The sequence below is a fragment of the Camellia sinensis genome, chromosome 10 (assembly GCF_055761805.1).
Source record: "Camellia sinensis isolate YWXY chromosome 10, ASM5576180v1, whole genome shotgun sequence".
Taxonomy (NCBI): Eukaryota; Viridiplantae; Streptophyta; class Magnoliopsida; order Ericales; family Theaceae; genus Camellia; species Camellia sinensis.
Genome location: NC_138970.1, coordinates 139,230,473 through 139,252,737, shown reverse-complemented (window position 1 = coordinate 139,252,737; position 22,265 = coordinate 139,230,473). Strand labels below are relative to the sequence as shown.

Sequence of the window (22,265 nt, the reverse complement as noted above, 5' to 3'; positions counted from 1 at the left end):
GTTGGGTTGCAAAAATGCAAAACATATGCCAATCTACTTGAAGACCATCATGAACATCTCACTCTAGATTAAACAAATTTGTGAGAGCAAGCGGTGCATTAATAGGACGCACAATTAAAGAATTAGAGAAAAAATATGAGAAAAAAAGGCAAAAACGAGCCCCCGAGGGGCATAAATGCAAAACAGTTGCCAATCTACCCAAAGACCATCATTGGCACCTCACCCTACATTAAACAAACTTGTAGGAACAAGAGGTGCATTGATAGGACGTACAGTTAAAGAATCGTAGACAAAAATGTGAGGAAAAAAAAGGCAAAAATGAGGCATTTGGGGGTAAAAAAGAAAAACAGCCCCCGAACCACTATACAAATGTTACTGGTAGCTTCCTCATGACAAATAGGACCTGTGGGGACAGACTAGACGTAATTAGCACATGTAGGTTGGGAGTTGGAGTCGAAAACAACTTAAACTTAGTCAAAAAAAGGACATTTAGGGGGCGAAAATGCAAAACAGCCCCTGACCCACTGTACGGATGTCGCGACCAGCTTCCTCGTGACAAATAGGACATGTGACAATAGATGGAATAAAATTCACACGTGTAGTTTGCAAGTTAGAGCCAAAAACGCCTAAAACTTAACCGAAAAAGGGCATTAAGGGGCAAAAAAGAAAAACAGCCGCCTGAACCACCAAATGGATGTCATGGCTAGCTTCCTCGTGACAAATAGGACATGTGACAATAGACGAAATGTAATTCACACGTGCACTTTGGAAGTTAGAACTAAAATGCCTTAAACTTAACCCAAAAAGAGCGTTAAGAGGGCAGAAATGCGAAACAGCCCCCAAACTACCATATGGATGTCACGGCCAGCTTCCCCATGACAAATAGGACCCATGGCAATAGACGGAATGTAATTCAAACGTGTAGTTTGGAAGTTAGAGCTAAAAACGCCATAAACTTAATCAAAAAATGGAGTTAAGGGGGCAAAACTGCAAACAGCCCCCGAACTACCGTATGGATGTCACAACCAGTTTCGCCATGACAAATAGGGCCTATGGCAATAGACGGAATGTAATTCACACATGTAGGTTGGGAGTTAGAGTCGAAAATACCTTAAACTTAACCAAAAAAGGGCGTTAAGGGGGAAAAATGCAAAACTGCCCCCAAACCACTGTGGATGTCATAGCTAGCATCCATGATAAACAGGACTTGTGACAATAGACAGAATATAATTCGCACGTGTGTAGACACCCCATTTTTGACCATCCTCAAGACGTGGACGTCACCATTGGAACACTTGGTGATTACCTTTGTTTGTGTTCGTCTTGAGTTCCCAGAGGTCTCGGTTGCGCGCCTTGCCTCAGGATCTCTTGACTCGACCGTGTTGTGTCTGGTTTTGCACCAAACACTTGTGTTTTGCCTTGGAGGGGCAGGGAATGCCTTGTGAGGCATCCCCACACATCACCGACCATGGCTTGAGGCCACCGGCCAATGATTTTATGCCATCAGCAATGTATATTGCCGGTCGGCATTCTTTGTTGCCGGTCGGCAATTTATTTTGCCAAAATGGCAATTTTGAATGGCAGATCACTGTTCATCTACTTTTAGTAGATATTTTGTGCCAGCTGTGATAGCTGGCACCCACTCTGTTCCCCTCCGTACACGTGTATGGAGGGATTTCCCTCTTAGATGGCTTGTTTTGGAAGCCTTACAAGACGGAGTTGCCTATAAGAAGAGGCTTCCTCTCTTGGCATTAGGGTTACAAAAATTTCAGAGGGAGCTCTGGATTAGGGTTAGGGTTGATACATAATTCCTATCTCTATATCTCTCTCTTGTGTGTGTCTAGTGTGTGTTTGTCCATACTATTGCACACAAACACATAGTGTTACACCTTCTCTTGGTTGTTGAGGGACCAGAGGGTTGTTCTTGGTGTTCTTGACTGGATTTGAGCTCAAGGAGGCAACAAGATCATCATTTGTCAAGGAGGACTTCAAGGGTAAGAAACTAGTCCATTTTTACCCCATTTTTGCACACTACTTTTACCTATCTTGCAACTGTTTTTTGGCTTTGCATATAATACATAAAAGTTCTATTTTTAAGGCCTCTAAATAGTTTGTTAAGAGTGTTTTAAGCTTTGGAGTTGTTTGACCCCTCTTAAGCCTTGTTTGGCCCTTGTTTTGTGCTATTTTGTGTGAGCTCCGGGACTTTGGTGCTTGGGCCTCCTCACCACTGAAATCTTGAGGGATTTCAGTGGTAAGGATGGTGCCTTGAGGTCCCAAGAAGGACAGGGCCACCCCCTCTCCTTGTTGTCCTTGAAAAGGACCATTTTTGCCTCTTGAGGGAGCACCTAGCTTAGGCTCTTGTTGACCATGCCTTAGCTGTTATTTATGCTTATTTTTCCATGAAACAACATTATTTTAAGTTGGTTTTGGTGCACCATGCTTGCTTAGCATACATGCCTTGTAATGCCATTTTGTTGCCTTAACATGCCTTAGGTTGTAAACCATTGTTCTAGCATGTTTTAGGCTTGGCTTTGTGAAGCTTTCATGTTTATTTTGCCATGATTAAGGTCTGTCCTTAGTTGTTTGGGTCGACTTTGGCATGCATTGTATAGCCCCTTTGCATTTTTGGATTGTTGGCCTTAAGGGTGTGAGTGTATAGCATGCATTACTTGCTTTGATTTAGTGGGTTAAGACCATTTTCCATGTCATTTCAGTCCACTTAGTATGCTTGTATGCTTGTATTTCATGGTCCCTTTGATGTGTCAAAGGCTTGTGTTGCATGCTCCATGTTTTGATCATTGTGCATGCTTTTGAATTCAAGTCATTTAGATGCCACCTAAGTAATCTTTTGGGCTTTGTTTTATGTGCTAAAACTCTGTTTTGGGTCATTGAATTCATGCCATGTTTGGTCTTGTTAAGTGTGGTTCAATACCCTTTTAGCTTGCTTTGAATCTTGGACTTTGCTTGCATACCTTGATTGCATTGTTTGGGTTGGTTTGGCACCATGTTCTTGCATGATTTTCAAAGCTTAATTTACATGCTAATTGTCCATGTTATGCCTCTTTCAAGTGTGCTTGAGAGTTGCCCTTTTGTGCTTAAGTATTAGCCCTTTAACATGTGCATGTGTGTGCGTGTGTTGACCTCCATGTTTGAGCACTTTGGCCACTGATTTAGGCTTGTTTGAGAATTGTCGAATCATGTTTAAGTCCATCTCTTTGCTTGTTTGCATGCTCACCTCGCATGGTTGCTTGCATACTTGCATGTACACATTACATTGCCATGTTGCATCCTTAGCTCGCATGCCTAGGTTGCATTGCATTGTGCATGCATTGCCTCACCTCTTGAAGTGAGTCATGATAGAGGTAGAAGCCCCTTGGTTTGACTATGTGCATTGCATTACATTTGAAATGAAAAATGCACAACTTGGTCTCTTCGGCTATCACGCATTGAAATGCGCGCTTGATGGTCCGAGAACCAAGGACCATGTCCCTTTGAGTCATAAACATGATAAGGGATATGGTCGGTGCATACATTGCTTGAAATGCATTGCCATGCTGTGCCTTGCCCTCTGCTGCTGTCAATTGCAGGTTCTGCAGACATTCTTGGCCGACCGGCAGTGTTCAGTGCCGACCGACCATAAATCTGTGGCCGATAGCTTCATCAACAGCCAATGATCACATCTTACTGCCGCTGGCCATTCTCCTCAGCCGGTGGTGTCTCACAATGTCTAGGGAAGCAATTCTGAGACTTTGGCGGTTCTCAGAGGGGCAGAGCAGGGAAAACAGAGGGAGCCTACGCATGGCAGTGGACTTCCGAGCAAGACCCGAGCACGCGTGCATTGAGCCCTCTTCTCGAGGCCCTTTTTCTTGCTTTCTTAAATTAATTAATTTGTTTAATTAATTTAGTTGGTCTGTAATAATTAATTAGATAGGATAGTTAATTCATTATTCGAATTGTATTATTCTTTTGGCCCCTCCGAGCGAGGGCGAATTTGTAATAAGTGTGGGTGAGTGTGTGCATGCCTTCCAACCCGCACTTCTTTCTCCCTTTTACTTACCTGCTTTGATGGTTAGTAATAGATCATGTTTAATTTAGCATACCTTATGCTATGCATGCGTGCATCATTCATCAGTATTGCATACACCGGGCTTGGCGCATCATGCTAACTGCATTAGTATTTCAAATCTAACTTGAATACATGCTATTTGTGCATTTTCACATGTCATTCATAGACTAGCCAGGCCTACTCTATTGACATTCCGTATGCGTTGCATTAGACATTTAAACATAGACTTGGATCATGCATTGATTGCTAACGAGTTCTTTGTTTTGGCACGGAGTACGATGTAAGTATTTATGCTTTAGCATCCTTGCATGCGTGTGAGTGTTGCCATGATAACATGATTACCATGAGGCAAGCTGCTTATGTGATATAACTGCTTGAATGCCTGTGGGTGAAGGTTGGATTGTCTGAGTTGGAATAGCTCATTGAAATCCGTGTTTTAGCCTACTTGCGAGTAGCAAATTCCAAAACATTTTTCCAAAACAAACGGATATGCAATGCTTATTCCCAAATTAGGCAATCTAGTCTATACTTTTGTGTTGTGCGCATAACATAGTAATTCTAGGCTAATAATCGGGATAAGAACACATAACGTTTTCAAAATTGGATATCATGGTTAGTAGAGGCCGATCTTCGGATCGGGCGAGAAGGGGTGCTCATAGCTGACCTTACCCAATCGTACCCAAGCTCCCGAGCCGAGGCAACTTTGGTGATGGCGGACACGTGGCCTTTGGCACCGAGTCAGGGTTTTCTAAATTCCCCCATGAAAAATATTTAGGTGGCGACTCTGTATCTGGCAAAGCAGTCCATGTTTGGCACTTCTTTTCTAAAAATCTGTTTTCTCAAAACGATTTGCCGGATTTGGACTCTTTGGTTCAGATTAAGGATGGTGACACAAATCGAGTCCGAACTGTAACACGAGGGCCTCATGCGGGCGCGTCTACAGTTTCTGGCGACTTTGCTGGGGATTTTGGAGAGCTTGACTCGAACTCATGATATCCTGTTTTGATTTCGCTTATGTGTTTCTTTGCATTGCATGTGCATTGGTGCGCCTAGGACACCGTGTTTGCCATCTGCTATTCCTGAACGGTTTGCCGGAGGCTTGACTTTGTCAAAGCATGCCATAAGGCTGATCGGTTGTGGGCTCTGACAGTATGGGAACACAAACCCTGGTTTTTACCAGGGCACCCTTTTCGACCATTCGACCTAGTGCATATCGAAATCCATAGTGACCATTCCAAATTATGACAGGTTGCTTACCCGATGTTAGGTTGTTTGAAAACTACTGCGTGCATAGTGAAACCCTAGCTCCTGACAAAATAGGACAGGGAAACCCTACCCCTCTATAGGGGTGTTTTGACTCTCTTTATTTGCTATGTGCTTTTAAAGTGCATCTCTACAGGAACGTACATATCAGTTTGCAAGTTTGAGTATCAGGCCCGAGGGCACCAGTATCAATGTTGTTGAGAAATCAGTTATCTGCGGGTATCAAGTTCAGTTTTGGGAACAGTGATTCTGGGGAACAGTGATCAGTAGTAGAGATATGTTGTTCGGCTACACCTGTGATTGATCTGTTTGGGCTGAAATGTTGTTTGTTTTTCCTTTCAGTTCAGAGTGTCCAGAGAATTGATACAGAATAGCTAGTGTTCCCCCTTGCTGAGGCAGGACTTATGATGACGCAGAATTCAGAAGAGATTGTGGTTATGACAGCACGCTAGATCAAGCGATCACCCTGCGGGATGAAACCAATGTTGATGTATCGCATCCGCCTAGGTCGCCTGTCGCGCACCCGGTCTGGACCCCCTAGTTGTATCAGGCTCGCGAGCCCACTACATTCGAGTTGATGGAAATGATTGGTGACCTCCAGAGATCCGTGGCCGATCTGGCCTATGGAATGTCGGCTTCACCGCCAGCGGCACCGTATGCCGGGAATTTCATACCACAGGAGCCCTCGCTACTGGGGCAGATTTTGATAGAGCTCAGCCAACCAGAGGTTGCTTCCAGCTACAACAACGATGTGTCAGCAACAACCGGGCTTCGCTCTGATGTAGCAACCCAAACCCTTGATCAGGCCGAGGCCAGAGGCAAGAACAAAATGAAGGCAAATGCCGATCCTATTGAACAACTGCTGCGGGCAGTCGAGGCTTTGAAAGCCGGGGGGATGAACAAGCAACAGATATCCGCAGTTGTGGTAAAAACTATGGAGGATGCTTTCCCCACTCCACCTGAGGGTAGTTCAAGTCAGTCAGAAAATCGGGATAGGCCCCGTCATGCCAGAACAGTTCCTCCTATTCCCAACCCTGCACCTGGGAAACACTACAACAAAAGTAACTTATGGTGACAAAAAATAGTGAAGAAAATAATTTCGTCACTAAATAAGAATAATCCATGACGAATTATTAAATTTTGTCACATATAATAAAAAAATAAAAATAATAGGTGACGAAATTTATTTTCGTCAACAAATATTTCTTTTTAGGTGAGAAAAAATTACGTTTCGTCACTAAAGGTTTTCCCACTAATTTTTTTTGGATGGGGCCAAAATTTTGAGACTTTTGGTGAGAAAAAAATTTGTCACAAATTATAAAATTATTAGTGAGGAATATATTTTTGTCACCAATAATTTTATATATATATTTTTTGAGAAACTTGATTTTAAATATTTTAAGATCATTTGGTGAGAAATATATTTTTATCACTAATAATTTTGAATATTTTGAGACTTTTTAGTGAGGAAATTATTTCGTCACTAATTTTTGATGGAAAATTTTGACATATTGTGTAATGAAAAAAAATAGACTATTAACCTTTTTTCCTTTTTTTTTTTTTGTTGTTTATCAGTTTTCCTCTCCCCTCTCTGTGTGAACAAAATACAAGTTAATTAGCTCTTTAAGTAACCTATGGTGACGAAAAATAATGAAGAAAATAAATTTCGTCACTAAATAAGAATAATCCGTGACAAATTATAAAATTTTGTCACATATAATAAAAAAGTAAAAATATTAGGTGTAGAAATTTATTTTTGTCAATAAATTCTTATGTTTATGTGAGGAAAAATTAAATTTCGTCACTAAAGGTTTTCTCTCTAATTTTTTTGGGTGGCACCAAAATTTTGAGACTTTTGGTGAAAAAAATTTTTGTCATCAATTATAAAATTATGAGTAAATTACAAATGCACCCCCTAAGGTTTACTTAAAATACGGATTGCTCCCCGTGGTTTGAAAAATTACAAATATCCTCTTGTGAAAAAATAAAATTCTTAACCGCTGTCTAATATAATAATAAAATTACCTGAATTATTATTTAAAATAAAATTTTAACATTATTAAAAACTATTAATTAATTTGATATTAAAAGGGGTTATTCGTTATGAAATTAAAAATCTTAGGGGGCGGGATATAATTTTTAGAATCACAAAAGGTAATATGTATTTTAAACAAATCTCAAGGGGTGTGTTTGTAATTTATCTTAAAATTATTAGTAAAGAATATATTTTCGTCACCAATAATTTTAAATATTTTTTAATAAAAAAATTTGATTTTAAATGTTTTAAAACTACTTACTGAAGAATATATTTTTGTTATCAATAATTTTAATATTTTAAAATTTTTGATGAAAAAATTATTTTATCACCAATTTTAAAGGGGGGAACTTTGAGATATTGATAATAATAATAATAATAAAAAAAGACCTTACTAATTCCCCCTAAACCTTTTGATTGATTTTTCTAGATATTGTTTCTTCTTCCCCAAACACGATCATCTCGCTGAAGGGAAGAATTTGAAATCTTCATCGAGAAGAATATATATATATATATATATATAATAAACCAAATCCAAATCCAAATCCAAAACCAATTCCTTTTCCCAATCGGAAAATCTAATTCCCCTCTTTGGAAAATCCAATTTTCGCAGACAAACCTCGATCGATCATCATTCCCACATCTCCCAACTCTGACTCTGTATCGCCTAATCATCTCCGTCTAGGGCTTTTTTCATTTCACATCAGATTGGTCACTTAGACTCGAAGTTTTGAGGAGCCTCATCACTTGGTAATCGCTTTTCTCTTTCTTCTCAATTGCTTTGATTTTTCTCAAATTTGGTTCGATTTGGATTGTGGGATATGGGTTTTGTTTGTGAATTGTATATGATTTTTACGATCCGTATTATAAATTTTACTATTTATTTTGTTTTTATTATAGATTTTGTTGTTGGGTCCTGTTTTATATTCTTATGTTTGATATACTTCTTATTGGTCCACTTGTTATGAGTAGTGCTTCAGATTTTTCCACCTAGATGAATAATGTTGGGTTAGTACATCAACTAAACTTCTTCAACATGTATTATTGTTCACACACATAGTTGTGAAATTGAGAATTGCATCATGAATTGAAATCCTAATTTGGTGAATCGTAAATCAAATTGAATCGAGAATGGTTAAGATTAAGTGCAAAATATAGAAAATGATGTAACCAATCGTATATATATATAATAACATTATAAAATTGGACACATGTTATTAATGAAGCTAGCTTAAAGATAGTTCTCAAGTTTGGGTTGTCTGCTGAGTGAACAAACCAACTTATGAGCTGACCAAAAGCATTTGTTCGGTTAATTTGCAGCCTTAGTTGAAAGTAGTCCAAAATATGCACAACCTGCTGGGCTTTCCTAGAAATTGTAAAGTTGTAGAACTCTTATCTAGTCATGATGGAATATTTCAGGACATAGACTTGGGCCCACTCATATAATCTAGATCAAAAACTTGGTCCAATCTGTGTTTTTTGTTAACACACCTTAACCAATATTTAAACATGCTTTATGCTTTTACAGTGACTCTTGCATTAATTAGATGAAGAGCTCTTGGCAAAGAGTTGTGCCTTATTCTCTTTTGGTTGAAGTGTGGTGCATAAATCTTTCTTCATATCTTCTACTTTCTCAACTCCTATAAAAATTGTAGTTTGGTACTATCTCAATGTCTCTCTTGTTCAATTGAGGTGGTTAGATCAATGGCATAAAAAATGTTCGGAAAGTAAAAATATGTTCATCTTTTTTGTAGTTTGGGGAGAGACCACTGTAATTGCTTTCTCCTCAGTTTGAATGTATTATTGATAATCATGTATTTCATTGCTTTAGATTAGCTATCTGGCTTGGTGTGTCTGCCTTTAAGCATGCAAATGGCTTGCTTATGCATCAACTGGTTCGTCTAAATAGAATTATTTTTAGGCTCTTCCTTTGATTCATTTTTGTCAAAGATCTGAACATGAAAACCTATGAAGCACAAGTACGGGTACGAGTACTGGTATGATACGGGTACGTTGATACGGTAAAATTCAAAAGAAATAGGGTACAAGTATGGCTTGGTACGCTTGTAAAATAATATTTATTTTTAATTTAGAGTAATGCAAAAATTAATTAAATGGTTTAATTTGTTAAGGTCCAACCAGTAATTAACATTTAATGTCAAAAGGAAAAGTATAAATCTAAATGTGTTCTGACACAAAATCTCATACCACCCCAAAAGCCATGAAATGTTTGGATGCACCATTAAATTCATTCCCTATATATCATTCATTTATTCATTTTTTTAATAAGATATGAGAATTCAGTATGCTGTTAGCAATTAACAGATTGTGGATAAAAATCAAATAGTAAATAAAATAGAAAGCAGTAAATGTACCACAAGAATATAATAGCTATGCAATGTACCCAAATACCGATCCATATGGATATGGCAATCCCACATACACAGGTTATTATGCTGGCTATCAGCAGCAATCTAATCAACCATACCCTCAGCCTGTAGTAGGATATCAAAACACAAGTGCTCCTTATCAGCCTCTTTCCTCATTTCAGAATTCAGGGTCTTATGCTGGGCCTGCAAGTTATTCAAGCACTTACTACAATCCTGGTGATTATTAGATATCTGGAGGTTATGCGAGTGGCAGTTACAGTAATTAAACCAACTCGTGGAATGAAGGAAACTATGCAAGTTACGCTTCTCATCAATATTCAAACTACACTCCAGACCCAAATGGTGCTTATAATGCTAGTGCTACTACTAGGTCTTCACAACAATATCAGCAACAATATAAGCAATGGGCAGATTATTACAGTCAAACAGAAGTTAGTTGTGCTCCTGGGACACAGAACGTTTCAGTTACTAGTACATCTAATCCAGTGTGTAGTGTTCCTGTTTCCAATGGGTATCCAGTTTCACTCAGCTAGCCATCTGCACCTTATATTCCATCTTGGAGGCCAGATTCCAGTTCATCTGAATTGCCTTTGGTTCAGACTGGTGCAGTAATCAATGGTAGCCATGATGGTTATTGGAAGATTTGAAGATTTCGATCTGCTGTTGATGAAGATTTCGATTGATTCATAATCGGTAAGCCTAATTTCTATGTATGAATCCAACTCTAGCTCTGTAATCCCTATATATTTCTCTCAGCTCCCAAATTCTCTTCGGCTTATCGTGAAGATCAACATTAGTTCAGAGGAAGTGGATTTCAAAGATCAACATGATTTTTTTCCAATTCAATTTATTTTTATCAATGCGGTGAAAACTCTGATTTGGAAACAGGTTTTTGATTTGAAGATTCATTTTTTTTTTTTTGGATTATTAAGCTCGATTTGCTTTGGCTTTTAAATTTGATCTGAACATTTCTCTAGATTGTTTGCTAAATTTCGTGTATTTTTTGAACCTCTTACAATCTACTCATTTGTGAAACTTATCTTTTTGATGTATTTAACCCTTAAAGGGCCTTAGCTGTTGTTTTGAGAAACTTCTTTTTTTGATGTATTTAACTGTTCCCTTTTCAGGTTTCTAGTGTTTGAAGACATAGAAAATGGAATCATGAAGGCGCATCTGAATGGTAACTTTTAGAACACAAAATTTACATGTTTGCCTAATTTGATTATGTTATCAAAGTTTGGCTCTTGGCAGATCCTCTGAAGACTCCCTTGAATTGGAGAACAAGGCTACAAATAGTCATTGGCGTGGCAGCTGCACTAGTAAGTTGTAAAGCTGCATTTTGTCGTACTCATATACAAATAAAAAGATCTCAAATCTTTTTTACTATTTTTTTTTTTGTTGCAATGATAAATTCTATGAGAGGATAACCTGTGGTACATAAATACCATAGCCAAGAAGCGAAGTCTCTAACTTCTGTGTTTAAGTGTTTCTGCTTCTTCCATTAAATGTTTCATGTACTATATAGGTTTTTAGTACTATATAGGTTTTTAGTTCTGGAGGGTTTCAATTGTGCCATTTTTGCCTATGGAAACTTGGCACAAGAAAAACTTACACCATGGAAGGAGAATGTAAGAGCTCAAAGGTACTTTGTTGTTTATGTGGTTAGTTCATGTTTAAGTTTGCTATACTTACTCATTTCAAGTTCTGATGCCATGTCTATATTTTGTGCCAGGCTGGACCTAATGGAGACTTGCTAACTGTCAGACGAGTTATTAATGGTCTCGTGGAGCATCTTGTGCATGTCCCATACAGGTTAAAGTTGTTTTCATTAGACCATTAGTTTGTTTTTATATCTTTTTTCAGATTTTTTTCCCTATCCCAATTATGCACTTACTATGCTAAATTGGAATGTAGGGATAACAAGCTCACCTATCTGCTTTGCGATTCGTTGGGTGCAAAAATCAAGACATGCATTATTACCACAGTATCACCTGCAGTCCATTGCCTGGAGGAGACCTTGAGTACACTAGACTATGCACATAGGGCAAAACATATTAGAAATAAGCCTGAGGTTGATATTGGAATCTTCTTAGTACAAGGGGCGAAGCGTCCCTGATTTGATAAATCATTTTTCATATATGTATCCTTCATCGTTCAATCATTGGTTTCTGAAGTCTATTCATCTGACATTCACCTCTAATCTTGTAGCTTTTTTCTTCATGTTTAGGTAATGGCAGATCAGACTGAACAAATGGCAGTTACAATAGAAATCCACCAGAAGGTCCGTTTAATTTAACCAACTGTAAAAACAATAGAATTTGCTATGACCAACAACTTGAGGAATTACAAGATAAATTCGATGATCAGGTTAAAAAATGCTCTAACATAGACAACAAACTTGATGCCACCCAGGTAAGTTCTATCCGTATGTGGTTATATATGGTTTTAGGATTGAAAGTTTTGTAGAAAAACTTGAACGAAACAAGCAAATTGTTGGCCAGCACTGAAGAAGAGTTAAGAAGATGCTAGTATGCTCTCAAGGAGTATGAATTTATTATCTCTAAGCAGAAAAAAGCAGGTATGCTTGAATAGTTTTGTTGTTTGAATTTCTTTGCTAGCTCCATCTAAATAATGTTGGTGAAGAATTGAAATGGTTCCATACATTCACCTTGTTTGGTTGAACGATTGAAAGTAGTTTGAATTGAAAATGTAAGAGTTGAAGCTTCACTTAAATGTTTGACAGACTCTGTTTTAACATGAAACATGTTTGGGTTCACATTCATGCAGGAGAGATTGGTGCTCAATACACTACAGTTCAACATGTCAATTCCAACCCCATGTGTCTTCTTGATCAGATACGTTAAGGCTGCTCAATCTGATAGAAAGTAAGCAGATAATCTCAATTTCGGTCCATATGTTGTGTTATTTAGTTTTTATTTTTTCATATCACAGTCAGCCTAAATGAGAAATTGTAATTCTAATGTGCACCTTGCAACAACTTGGGCTCGTATTGATCTTCTTGATCAACTTATGCCTCATGGAGTATGAGATACTCAAATTCCCACCATCTTTCTTGGCTGCCACAACAATCTACACTGCTAAATGTACCATTTCTGGGTTTAAGCAATGGAGCAAGACCTGTGAGTGGCATACTAGCTACTCAGAAGATCAGCTCCTAAATGTTCGCTGCCATGTTCAATTGTGAACATGCATTGAACTGTACTTGTGTTTCATTTGACAGTATTTTTAAGATAATAAATATTTTATCTGTCCTCTCTTTTACTCATGTGATAATAAAACATCATCCGTCACTTATGAGAGTTGTGTTGGAGCCAGGAAAGAATTGTAGCAACACAAAACTAGTCCGAATTGATTAAACCTTGAATACTGTGTTTGATTTAAAATCACTACCATACATGAGTTCTAATATTGTGCAGCAGATATGAGGATCAATTTTGAGTGCTTAATGTTATACTTTTTTTTTTTTTGGCGATGGTAACAAGATGGTCGCCAAAAAATATGTTACCATTTTTCTTTATTTTTTGCGAAGGCAAAATAGCTATTGCCATAAGTAGTTTAGATAGCCGCAAATAATTTGCAACCGTTACTTTGCCGTCGCAAAAAGTCTTTTGCAATTGTTTTTTCATTATTTGCGACAGCTTGTAGCGGTCACAAAAAGTACTTTTTTTAGTAATGAGCCATGGGAAATTAATTAAGTGCATGTCGAGGGAAATCAAAGCCACATAATCAAACCACCAAATCCATAAATCAACAACAAATGACCACAAGTCTTTCAAGATAATTGAAATCAAAGTCACATAATCAAACCACCAAATCAATATTACCCTTAATTTTTTGTCAAATTTCTTTGTCCATGACATCACTACCACATCCTTTATAACTTTGTCTCTCTAGTTTTTTTTTTCTTGTGCCATGGTTTGTCTTATATCATTCCTCTCCCTCCTCTCATATAACACCTACACAGCTATTGCCCTGAAGAATTAATTTATTTACAGTGATTTTTTTCAGTACTAATTTAAGTCCTCTATTGTTAATTGTTAATTGTTAGTAATTGCCTTCTTGTCCCTTGTTCCTAACATGAAGTTTGCTTTTATTCCTGTAATCTTTTGTTATCAAATTTGTTATCCATGTTGCTTATCATCAAGGATCACTTTAACTCTTTGAAGTTTTGGATTGTTATATGCATTTCTACTAAATTGGTTTATAAAATAAATTATTTAAATATGAGTTTAGATGTAATTGCTAATATATTAATATTTTCCTTGTTTATTTTCTTTGCAGATTAGTTTTTGATGACATTTGGAAGCGTACTTGCAAATCAAGATCAAGTGTTGATTTTTTTTTTTTTCCTGAACAGATATTTAGTTCTAATTGTAAATCAAGATCTAGAGTTGATTTTTTGTGCGGACTCCACGTTAGTTCAATTTAGGATTTGCTATGATAGTTTTTTTCTGTTATACTTAATGGATTATTATTAAATTTATTTGATGGATATATTTTGACTTATAATATAAATTGTTTGGTGAATTTGTTATGTGGACTGCGTATAATAGCTGGTGGATTTTTTATTTAAAAGGCAATTGGGATATGAGAAGGAATATTTGTGAAATAATAATTTTAATTGAAATATAAAATATAGGACACGTTTAGTGACGAATTTTTTCGTCATTTGTACTTGTTATTATGGAAAAGTGATTATTCGTCGCTAATAAATATATTTTGTGACAAAATTTATTGCAGCTTATATATGAAAGTTTTTATTGATTTTGTTGTTTGGTGACTAAACATTTCGTCATGTATACATATTTTTGCCACGAAATATATTTCGTCACCCATGTCTGACTTTTGGAGACGAAACATTTCGTCAGCTTTACATCTTACTGTGACGAAATTATTTCTTCATCAATGATCAATATGTGTGACAAATTTATTCGTCAACTAAAGTTATAAATGCGGTACTGAATAACTATTTGGTGACGAAAATGAGGATTTTTTGTGACAAAATGTTGTTTTATTGGTGACAAAAAGTTTCGTCACTAAAGTAATTTCATTGGTGACGAAATTATTTTTCGTCACGATGCTTTTTAGTGACAAACATTCAATGACGAACCTGGTGACGAAAATATTTCCTCACAAATATCTATAGTGACGAAATTAGCTCTTCGGAGATAAAAAAAATTCGTCATCCAAGACTCAACTTCTTGTAGTGAAAGATCAGAAAACCAAGGCAGTGCCTGCCGACCCTTTTGCTAGTGCGTCTAGTAAGAATACTCAGACTTCAAAGTACCTGCCCCGAGGGCGCAGGATCTTTCATGCTCTCTACTTGCCTCTGTCTAAGGCACTTCAGATTCTTGCCGAAAGGGGGCACCTCAAACCCCTTGAACCTCGGCCTCTCCCGAAGAATCTCCCTCTCACACATGATGCTGCTTTGTACTGCGCATACCACCAATAAACCGGTCACGCCACCGACAACTGTTTCCGCCTTCGCCATGAGGTGCAGGATCTGATCGATAATGAGGTCATTCTTCCACCTACCTCAGCGAAGTCTGTTACCACCGAGCTGTTGGACTTTGAGGATGCTGTGAGTATGTGATCAGGGGTTGGACCACCTACGAGCGGTGCTCGGTGTATTTCAGATGTGGCGTCTGGCACGCACTTTTTGAGCATTTGTAAATGCAGTTTTGTAGCTTCTGGCTTGGGTTTTGAGTCAGTTCTCTGTTTTGTTTTTGAGTCTGCCTCTTTGTTTTGATTCAGTCTTTTTGTTTAAGGGTCTGTCTTGTTGTAGCGAGTCAGTCCCCCTGTATAGAATGTCGAGTGATTCCGGGGTTGTTGCCTCGAACACCATTTTTGTATTTAACCTTTTTGCTTTCTTTTTGAGTCTGTCTCTGCTATGGAGCCAGTTACATCCGAGAAATTTGAATGGAGCAGCTGCAGCTACCATGTTTCCATGCTTATTGCTAACTTTGAGCTAGTTATGTCAAAAGGATTTGAATCGAATGGCCGTGCATTCCACCTGTTCTCTTGTGCCCTGAAAATCATTGCATTGACCTATGTTTTTGAAAACCTCTTTAACACTGCGGTGAAAACAAAGAGGAAGGGATTCCTCGAGTTTTGCAAAACTTTGATCAATTTGAGAAAAGGAGAGGCATGCTAAGCCTTTAATGAATGAAGCCATGCTTGTTAGCGTGAGTACTGAGAAGGACCCTGGCTTGATCCAGATTGGTTCCACACTATCTTCGGCGTGAGCAACTTGTCGCTTTCTTAAAAACTTTCAAAAACAAATGTTTTGCGCGGCCCTGTGAAGACCTGTGTGAAATCGCTCTTGAGATTGTGCAGCCTAGGATCGCTCTCAGCCTCAAGATTCGACCTATTTGTTTAGAACCTCGAACTTATTCGGAACATTCAACGGTCAACTGTCAGAGGAGGCCCGTGTGGCCAGTTTTGAAGTAGCCCTCGAACAAGAGGCACCAAAGTCGAATAAAAAAGATTAGATCTCACCAGAAGAAGCTCGTGGAGCAGCCATGATGGATTCTTCTGCAAATCATTGCAACAACCGTTCTCCTAGATACAGAGAGGCTTCAACTTCAAAAACCATTTGGCATGGACTTGTTACACTTTTACCCTTTGAGAGGCTCGCTGGGCCGAAAACCCGGAAGGGCGACCCAGGCAAAAGTTAGAACAAGAGAAAAATACAAAAAATGCAAAAAAAAAAAAGAGAAGAAATAAAATAAAAAAAAAAAGAAGAAAAAAAATGAGAATGAAAAGATACAAAAAAGAAGAAAAAAAAAAAGAAGAAAAAAAAGAAAATGAAAAGAAGCTCGCAAGGTCGAAAACCCGCATCAGGCACCTTGGCAAAAGTTAGAGCCTGAAAAGTGAAGGTTAGAATACCCGAGTGTACCTTAACCGGAACTACGTAAGGCTTGATTCCCATGTTTGGGATACGTAGGCAACTTCATTCTGAAGTCCAGCCCCCAACGCTTTCATAGCATCTCGGTCCATACAACGGTTTCGATTTCATCCCAAAGTCCAGTCGCCAACACTTCCAAAGTGACTGTGTCCATATATTGATTATGACTGTCTTCGTCATCTCCGTGTCCAAGAGTTCGACCACCACCAATGAAGACTGTTTGCGGACTGCTGCGGCACCATCCAAGCAAGGGGCAACTTTCCGTTGCCATGATGTCGCCGTTCAAACCAGGGGCAACTTTCCGTTGCCATCCACCCCTTCCAAGCCAGGGGCAATTTTCCATTGCCTCCAATCCGAGGTTGTGAGTTCCGCGCTCATTGGGCGGCGGCCGTTTACAAAAATAGTTTTTGAGAATTTTTACTGAGGTTGACCATTTTCTCGAAAATTATTTCATTTTCCGAAACTGGACCATTTTCTTGGACCCAAAAAGGAAAATTTTCAGTCCTCATAGTCTGACTTGCATGGTTTTCAAATCAAAAATCGAACAAGTGTGTTAATCCGACTCTCATTCTGGTCAAAATTGTTTTAGTAGAAAACCCAAACAAAAAACTGGTCAAAATGATGAACTATGGGCACGGTTGAGTCAGGCTTCCTGTCTTTCCCCCATCGCCAGCATACTTGCCAAGAAGGGCACAACTTAAGCTGTCATTAAAGGGCTGAGAGCTCTCTCAACCTCCGAGCAACGAGGTATCGAACCAAGTGCGAAGCACGAATCTGAAGGGATCAAGGTACTCTATTCCCTTACCTCGTGCATCGACCAAGCGCCACCGGAAGAAACAACCATGAGCTAACCATGTCGGGCGTGAACCCGCAACTTCCTATTCGTTCACCAATCACCTTGGGGAGGGACGAAAAATGAGAGAATAAAGAATAGAGAGGTGTAAGTTGAGAGAAAAGTAAGAAAAAGGGTTTTGAGAGGAAAAAAACGAGCCTGAGGGCCGAGTGATGTGAGAATCACAAATAAAAAAGGGTGGGAAATATACCCGGAGGAACTGGCTCCTCTAGATTTGAGGTCTTTCGTTGAACATGTTCGCGTGTCGTGTCTTTCGTTTTGTTCACCTCAACTTTTGTTTTGGGTCTTTTCCGAGCATGTCTCATTGTGTTTAGGTTGTGTACCCTTTTGTTTGAGTCCTTCCCGCTATGTTCAGTTGTAGGCTCGATACCCCGGTTGAAAATCCTTTTTTACTTCGAAAATCGTTTATGCTCAGAGTGCTGTGCCATTCTCTACATCTGTGCGAAGCAAAAGAAGAAGAAATAAATTCAGGGCATCTGAGCGTGCTTCAACTTCAACTGGTTCCATCTTTGTGTTCCGTCTTGTCAGATTGGGCCGTTTGTTCAAGATTTGCTGTGTGTAGAATGAACCGAGTGTGGTGTTAGGGGCTGTATGCAGACTAATCCCTAACAGAGTATGGGCAGTGCATTCAATTTGAGCAGTGTGTTGCTTGGGCTGTTTTGCTATGAGGCCGTTTGGTTATCAGATAATTACAGTACAAATGCTCGATTTTTCAGACAGCAGGTCAATTCCATTCACATTGAGGTGTAACATGATGTGATGCGATGCAATACATGAGATATGTAAATGTAACACTTTTTAAACAAAAAGTTTGTTCATTTCATTATCTTTTTCAAGTACATAGCTTTGAAAACAGAAATCTGCCTGCGGCAGTACAAGGTAATCTAACTACCAGCAAAGAGAAGGAAGAAAAAGAAAAAAAAAGTACAAAAAAGAAGAAAAGCAGCAATCTGGATCATCATCAGTAGTCTCGGGGCCCGGGGATCTGTCCTCGCCCTCTTCCTGGACGAAGGTCCAGGGTCATCGTCATCAGCATCGCCATCTGAGCTTGAGTCTGAGTCGTCTCCAGCCTCCTTAGATGACCCGGCCTCTGCCTCTGCCTCGGACTCATCATCATTATCATCGTCATCATCAGGGGTCGGCGCCCGAGAGCTACTCCCGATACGAACACGCCCTGCCCTGGTATGGGGACGTACAGCGTCTCCACGCCCTCCACGAGCAGGAATAGAGGGCCCAGCCGGAGCGCCACCCACTAGAGGAATCTGGAAGGGAGGCTGAAAAGCACAAAAGGAAAATACATCAGAATACTGTGAGTAGTGTATTAGTGCAGAATGCAGTGTATGAGTACAGTGTGTGAATGCCGTGAGCAGTTTATCAGTGCAGAATGCAGTGTATGAGTACAGTGTGCAAATGTCGTGAACAGTTTATTAGTGCAGAATGCAGTATATGAGTACAGTGTATGAATGACGTGAGCAGCTTATCAAGTGTTGTGTTGTGCACCAGATTATGTGAAGTAGCTTATGAGTATGGTTTGAGGCCGTGATCAGAAGAAATGCCGGAATACTATAGAGGGCCAGGAGGTCGAAGGTCTGCTGTAGCATCCCCATCATGGAGGCATTCAACTCCAGAGACTGCCAGGTGTACGCGGAGGACGCTTGCAAAAGTATCAAAGGCATCAGTATTCTGCGGAATATCAAAATAAACTGAAATAAAATGACAATGCAAGATGCAAGAGGAAGTAGTACATACCGGAGGTAAGTCATAGAACCCGACCAACTCATGGTCAGCGGGAGGAGGAACAAAGGGAATCTGGTATGTCGCCTCACCCTGCCCTCAGCATGTCAGTATCGTGGGTAGCCCTGGCCAGTTAACCCCCTGACCCCTCCGAGCTCCGCTCCTGCCACGGACACCAGCCGTCCTCGACGTCCCTGCCCCAGCTCCTGCTCCAGCTACTGGTGCCGCAGGTCCCCCTCTCTCAGCTTGGCGGCCACCGCTCAGAGGCCGCATAATGTAGGTCTGGACGTACTCTCTGAAGTCGCCCTCGCCCCTGAAGTCCCCCGCGTCCCAGCCGATCATGTAATCGGCCATCTCCTGGGCGGTGAACCTCTCAGTATCTCTCATATGTGTAGGAGGCGGACCCGGAACTATCTGCTCCGGTAAACCCAGGGTCTAACGCAAGAAATGCTCACCCAGGTACCAAGCCCGACAGACCGGGCCCTCAAACAGAATCCGGCAACGGGCAGTCTCCTCTGCGCCCTCGTAGTGATCCGGTCACGGCTGGCAACGGAGCCCAGGGCTGCTAGGTGATCTGCGGGTAAATATGCAGTTTGTTATCTATCTGTTATCAAACATACAGTGATAAGTGAAGCCTAAGAAAATTCTAAAGTTGAACATACCTCCGCGGCGGTGATGGTGTTGAAGTAGCGGCAGAAGAAAATAAAAGACTCTCGTGGTCTCCGCACGCATCGCACATCAAAGCGATGAGAAAAGGAGACGCCGAGTGGGGTCTCCACATCAGGTACTGGGGCAAGCCTGGGAAAGTAGGCATACACCCACAACTGCAGAACAGATATAAGTATGACTATCAGATAAAGCAAAATACAGAATAAAGCAGAAATGGTAGAGCCGTGTGTTGTGCAGTGTATTGTACAGAGTATACAGTGTATGCAATATACAGTCAAAGTAAAGCAGAGTATATGTGTGTAGACACCCCATTTTTGACCGTCCTCAAGACTTGGACGTCACCGTTTGAACACCCGGTGATCATCTATGTTTGTGTTCGTTTGGAGTTCCCGGAGGTCTCGGCTACGCGCCTTGCCTCAGGATCTCCAAACTCGACTGTTTAGTGTCTGGTTTTGCACCAAACACTTGTGTTTTGCCTTGGAGGGGTAGGGAATGCCTTGTGAGGCATCCCCACACATCACCGGCCATTGCCAGAAGCCACCGGCTGGTGTTTTGATGCCATCGGCAATATATATTGCCGGTCGGCATTCTTTGTTGCCGGTCGGCACTCAATTTTGACAAAATGGCAATTTTGAGCAGCCGACTACTGTTCATCTGCTATTGCAGATATTTTAATACAGCTGTATGGCATTTTGTTCCCCTCCATGCATGGAGGGATGGACTTCTTGTTAGCTTACCTTGTAAGCTTTACAAGATTGGCTCCTCTATAAGAGGAGCCCTCCCCTCTTGGCTCTAGGTTAGACATTTTAGAGAGAAAAGTTATGTGAGAGCTCTGGTTTTAGGTTTAGGGTTCCATACATATTCTATCTCTATACCCCTCTCTCATTTGGCCTTTGTGTGTGTATAAGTGTGTTTGTGTCTTACTATTGCACACAAACACATAGTGTTACACCTTTCCTTGATTTCTTGAAGGACCAGAGGTTGTTCTTGAGGTTCTTGGGTTGTTTTGAGCACAAAGAAGCTGCTGGAGCTTCATTGGTGAAGAGGGTCTTCAAGGGTAAGAAGTTGTCCCTTTATTCCCCATTTTTGCATACTATTTTTGCCTATCTTAGAACTGTTTTTGAGCTTAGTGTATAATACAAAAACGTTCTGTTTTTAGGCCCTCTAAGTAGTTTGTTTAGAGTGTTTTGTGGTTTGGAGGTGTTTGACCCCTCTTAGGCCTTGAGAGGCCCCATTTTGGGCTGTTTTGTGTAAGCTCCGAGACTTTGGTGTTTGGGCCTCCTCACCACTGAAATCTTGAGGGATTTTAGTGGTAAGGATGGTGCCTTGATGTCCCAAGAAGGAGAGGGCCAACCCCTCTCCTTGTTGTCCTTGAAATGGACCATTTTTGGCCTCTTGAGGGAGCACTTAGCTAAGCTTCTTGTTGACCATGCCTTGGCTATTTTTTGTGTTTATTATGTCATAATATGCCTCTATTTTTTGTTGGTTTTGGTACACCATGCATGCTTAGCATACCTACCTTGTAATGCCACTTTGTTGCCTTAACATGCCTTAGGTTGTAAACCCTTGTTCTAGCATGTTTTAGGCCTAGCTTTGTGAAGCTTTTGTGCTTATCTTGCCATGTTTGGGGTCTGTCCTAGGTTGGTTTGGTCGACTTTGGCATGCTTAGTATAGCCCCTTTGCATTTTTGGTTTGTTGGCCTTAAGTGTGTGAATGTATAGCATGCATCCTTGCCTTAATTTAGCGATTTGGGACCATTTACCATGTTATTTCAGTCCCTTTAACATGCTTGTATTCTTGCCTTGGATGCCTCTTTGAAGCTTTGGAAGCTTGTGTAGCATGCTCCATGTTTTGGTATTTGTGCATGCCTTTGAATTTAGGACATTTGGATGCCATCTAAGTGATCTTTAGGCCTTGTCCTAATATACTAGAATTCTATTTTTAGTCATTTAATTCATGCCATGTGTGGTTGCACTAAGTGTAGTTCAACACTTCTTTGGTGGGCCTTAGGGATTGGACCATATTTGCATACATGTGCGCGTGTGTTTTGGGCCTCATTTCCTTGGTTTTGGCCACTGTTTTGGGCCTAATTAGAGCTGCCCAAATCATGTTTAAGTCCATCATTTGCTTGCTTGCATGCTTACCTTGCATGTTGTTTGTATGCTTGCATACACATCTTGCATTCCTATGTTGCATCCTTAGCTTGCATGCCTAGGTTGCATTGCATCTAGCATGCATGTCTTGTTCCTTGATCTAGTGATAGGAATTGGGCTTTGGTTTGTTGGTTTGCATTGCATTTGACATCAAAATGTGCACACTTGGTCCCT

General features: G+C 40.0%; 1 protein-coding gene across 8 annotated transcripts; it reads left to right on the top strand.

Annotated features, from left to right (window-relative positions):
• Nucleotides 1-7,759: 7,759 nt before the first annotated feature.
• LOC114290331 (kinesin-like protein KIN-5C) lies at nucleotides 7,760-14,302 on the top strand. Of its 8 annotated transcripts, XM_082892438.1 has the most exons (11): nucleotides 8,124-10,447; nucleotides 10,882-10,934; nucleotides 11,006-11,073; nucleotides 11,298-11,396; nucleotides 11,487-11,566; nucleotides 11,669-11,825; nucleotides 11,982-12,035; nucleotides 12,122-12,166; nucleotides 12,256-12,332; nucleotides 12,542-12,639; nucleotides 14,057-14,302. In XM_082892438.1, exons 2-9 carry the CDS (start codon nucleotides 10,916-10,918, stop codon nucleotides 12,259-12,261), a joined length of 528 nt encoding a protein of 175 aa, XP_082748564.1. In that variant the 5' UTR covers nucleotides 8,124-10,447; nucleotides 10,882-10,915; the 3' UTR covers nucleotides 12,262-12,332; nucleotides 12,542-12,639; nucleotides 14,057-14,302. The 8 variants fall into 8 exon arrangements, with proteins under 8 accessions (XP_082748560.1, XP_082748559.1, XP_082748562.1 ...); XM_082892434.1 differs by adding an exon at nucleotides 7,760-8,114 and having other exon boundaries at nucleotides 9,982-10,447; nucleotides 12,122-12,639; XM_082892433.1 differs by adding an exon at nucleotides 7,760-8,114 and having other exon boundaries at nucleotides 9,916-10,447; nucleotides 12,122-12,639.
• The last annotated feature ends 7,963 nt before the right edge of the window (nucleotides 14,303-22,265 follow it).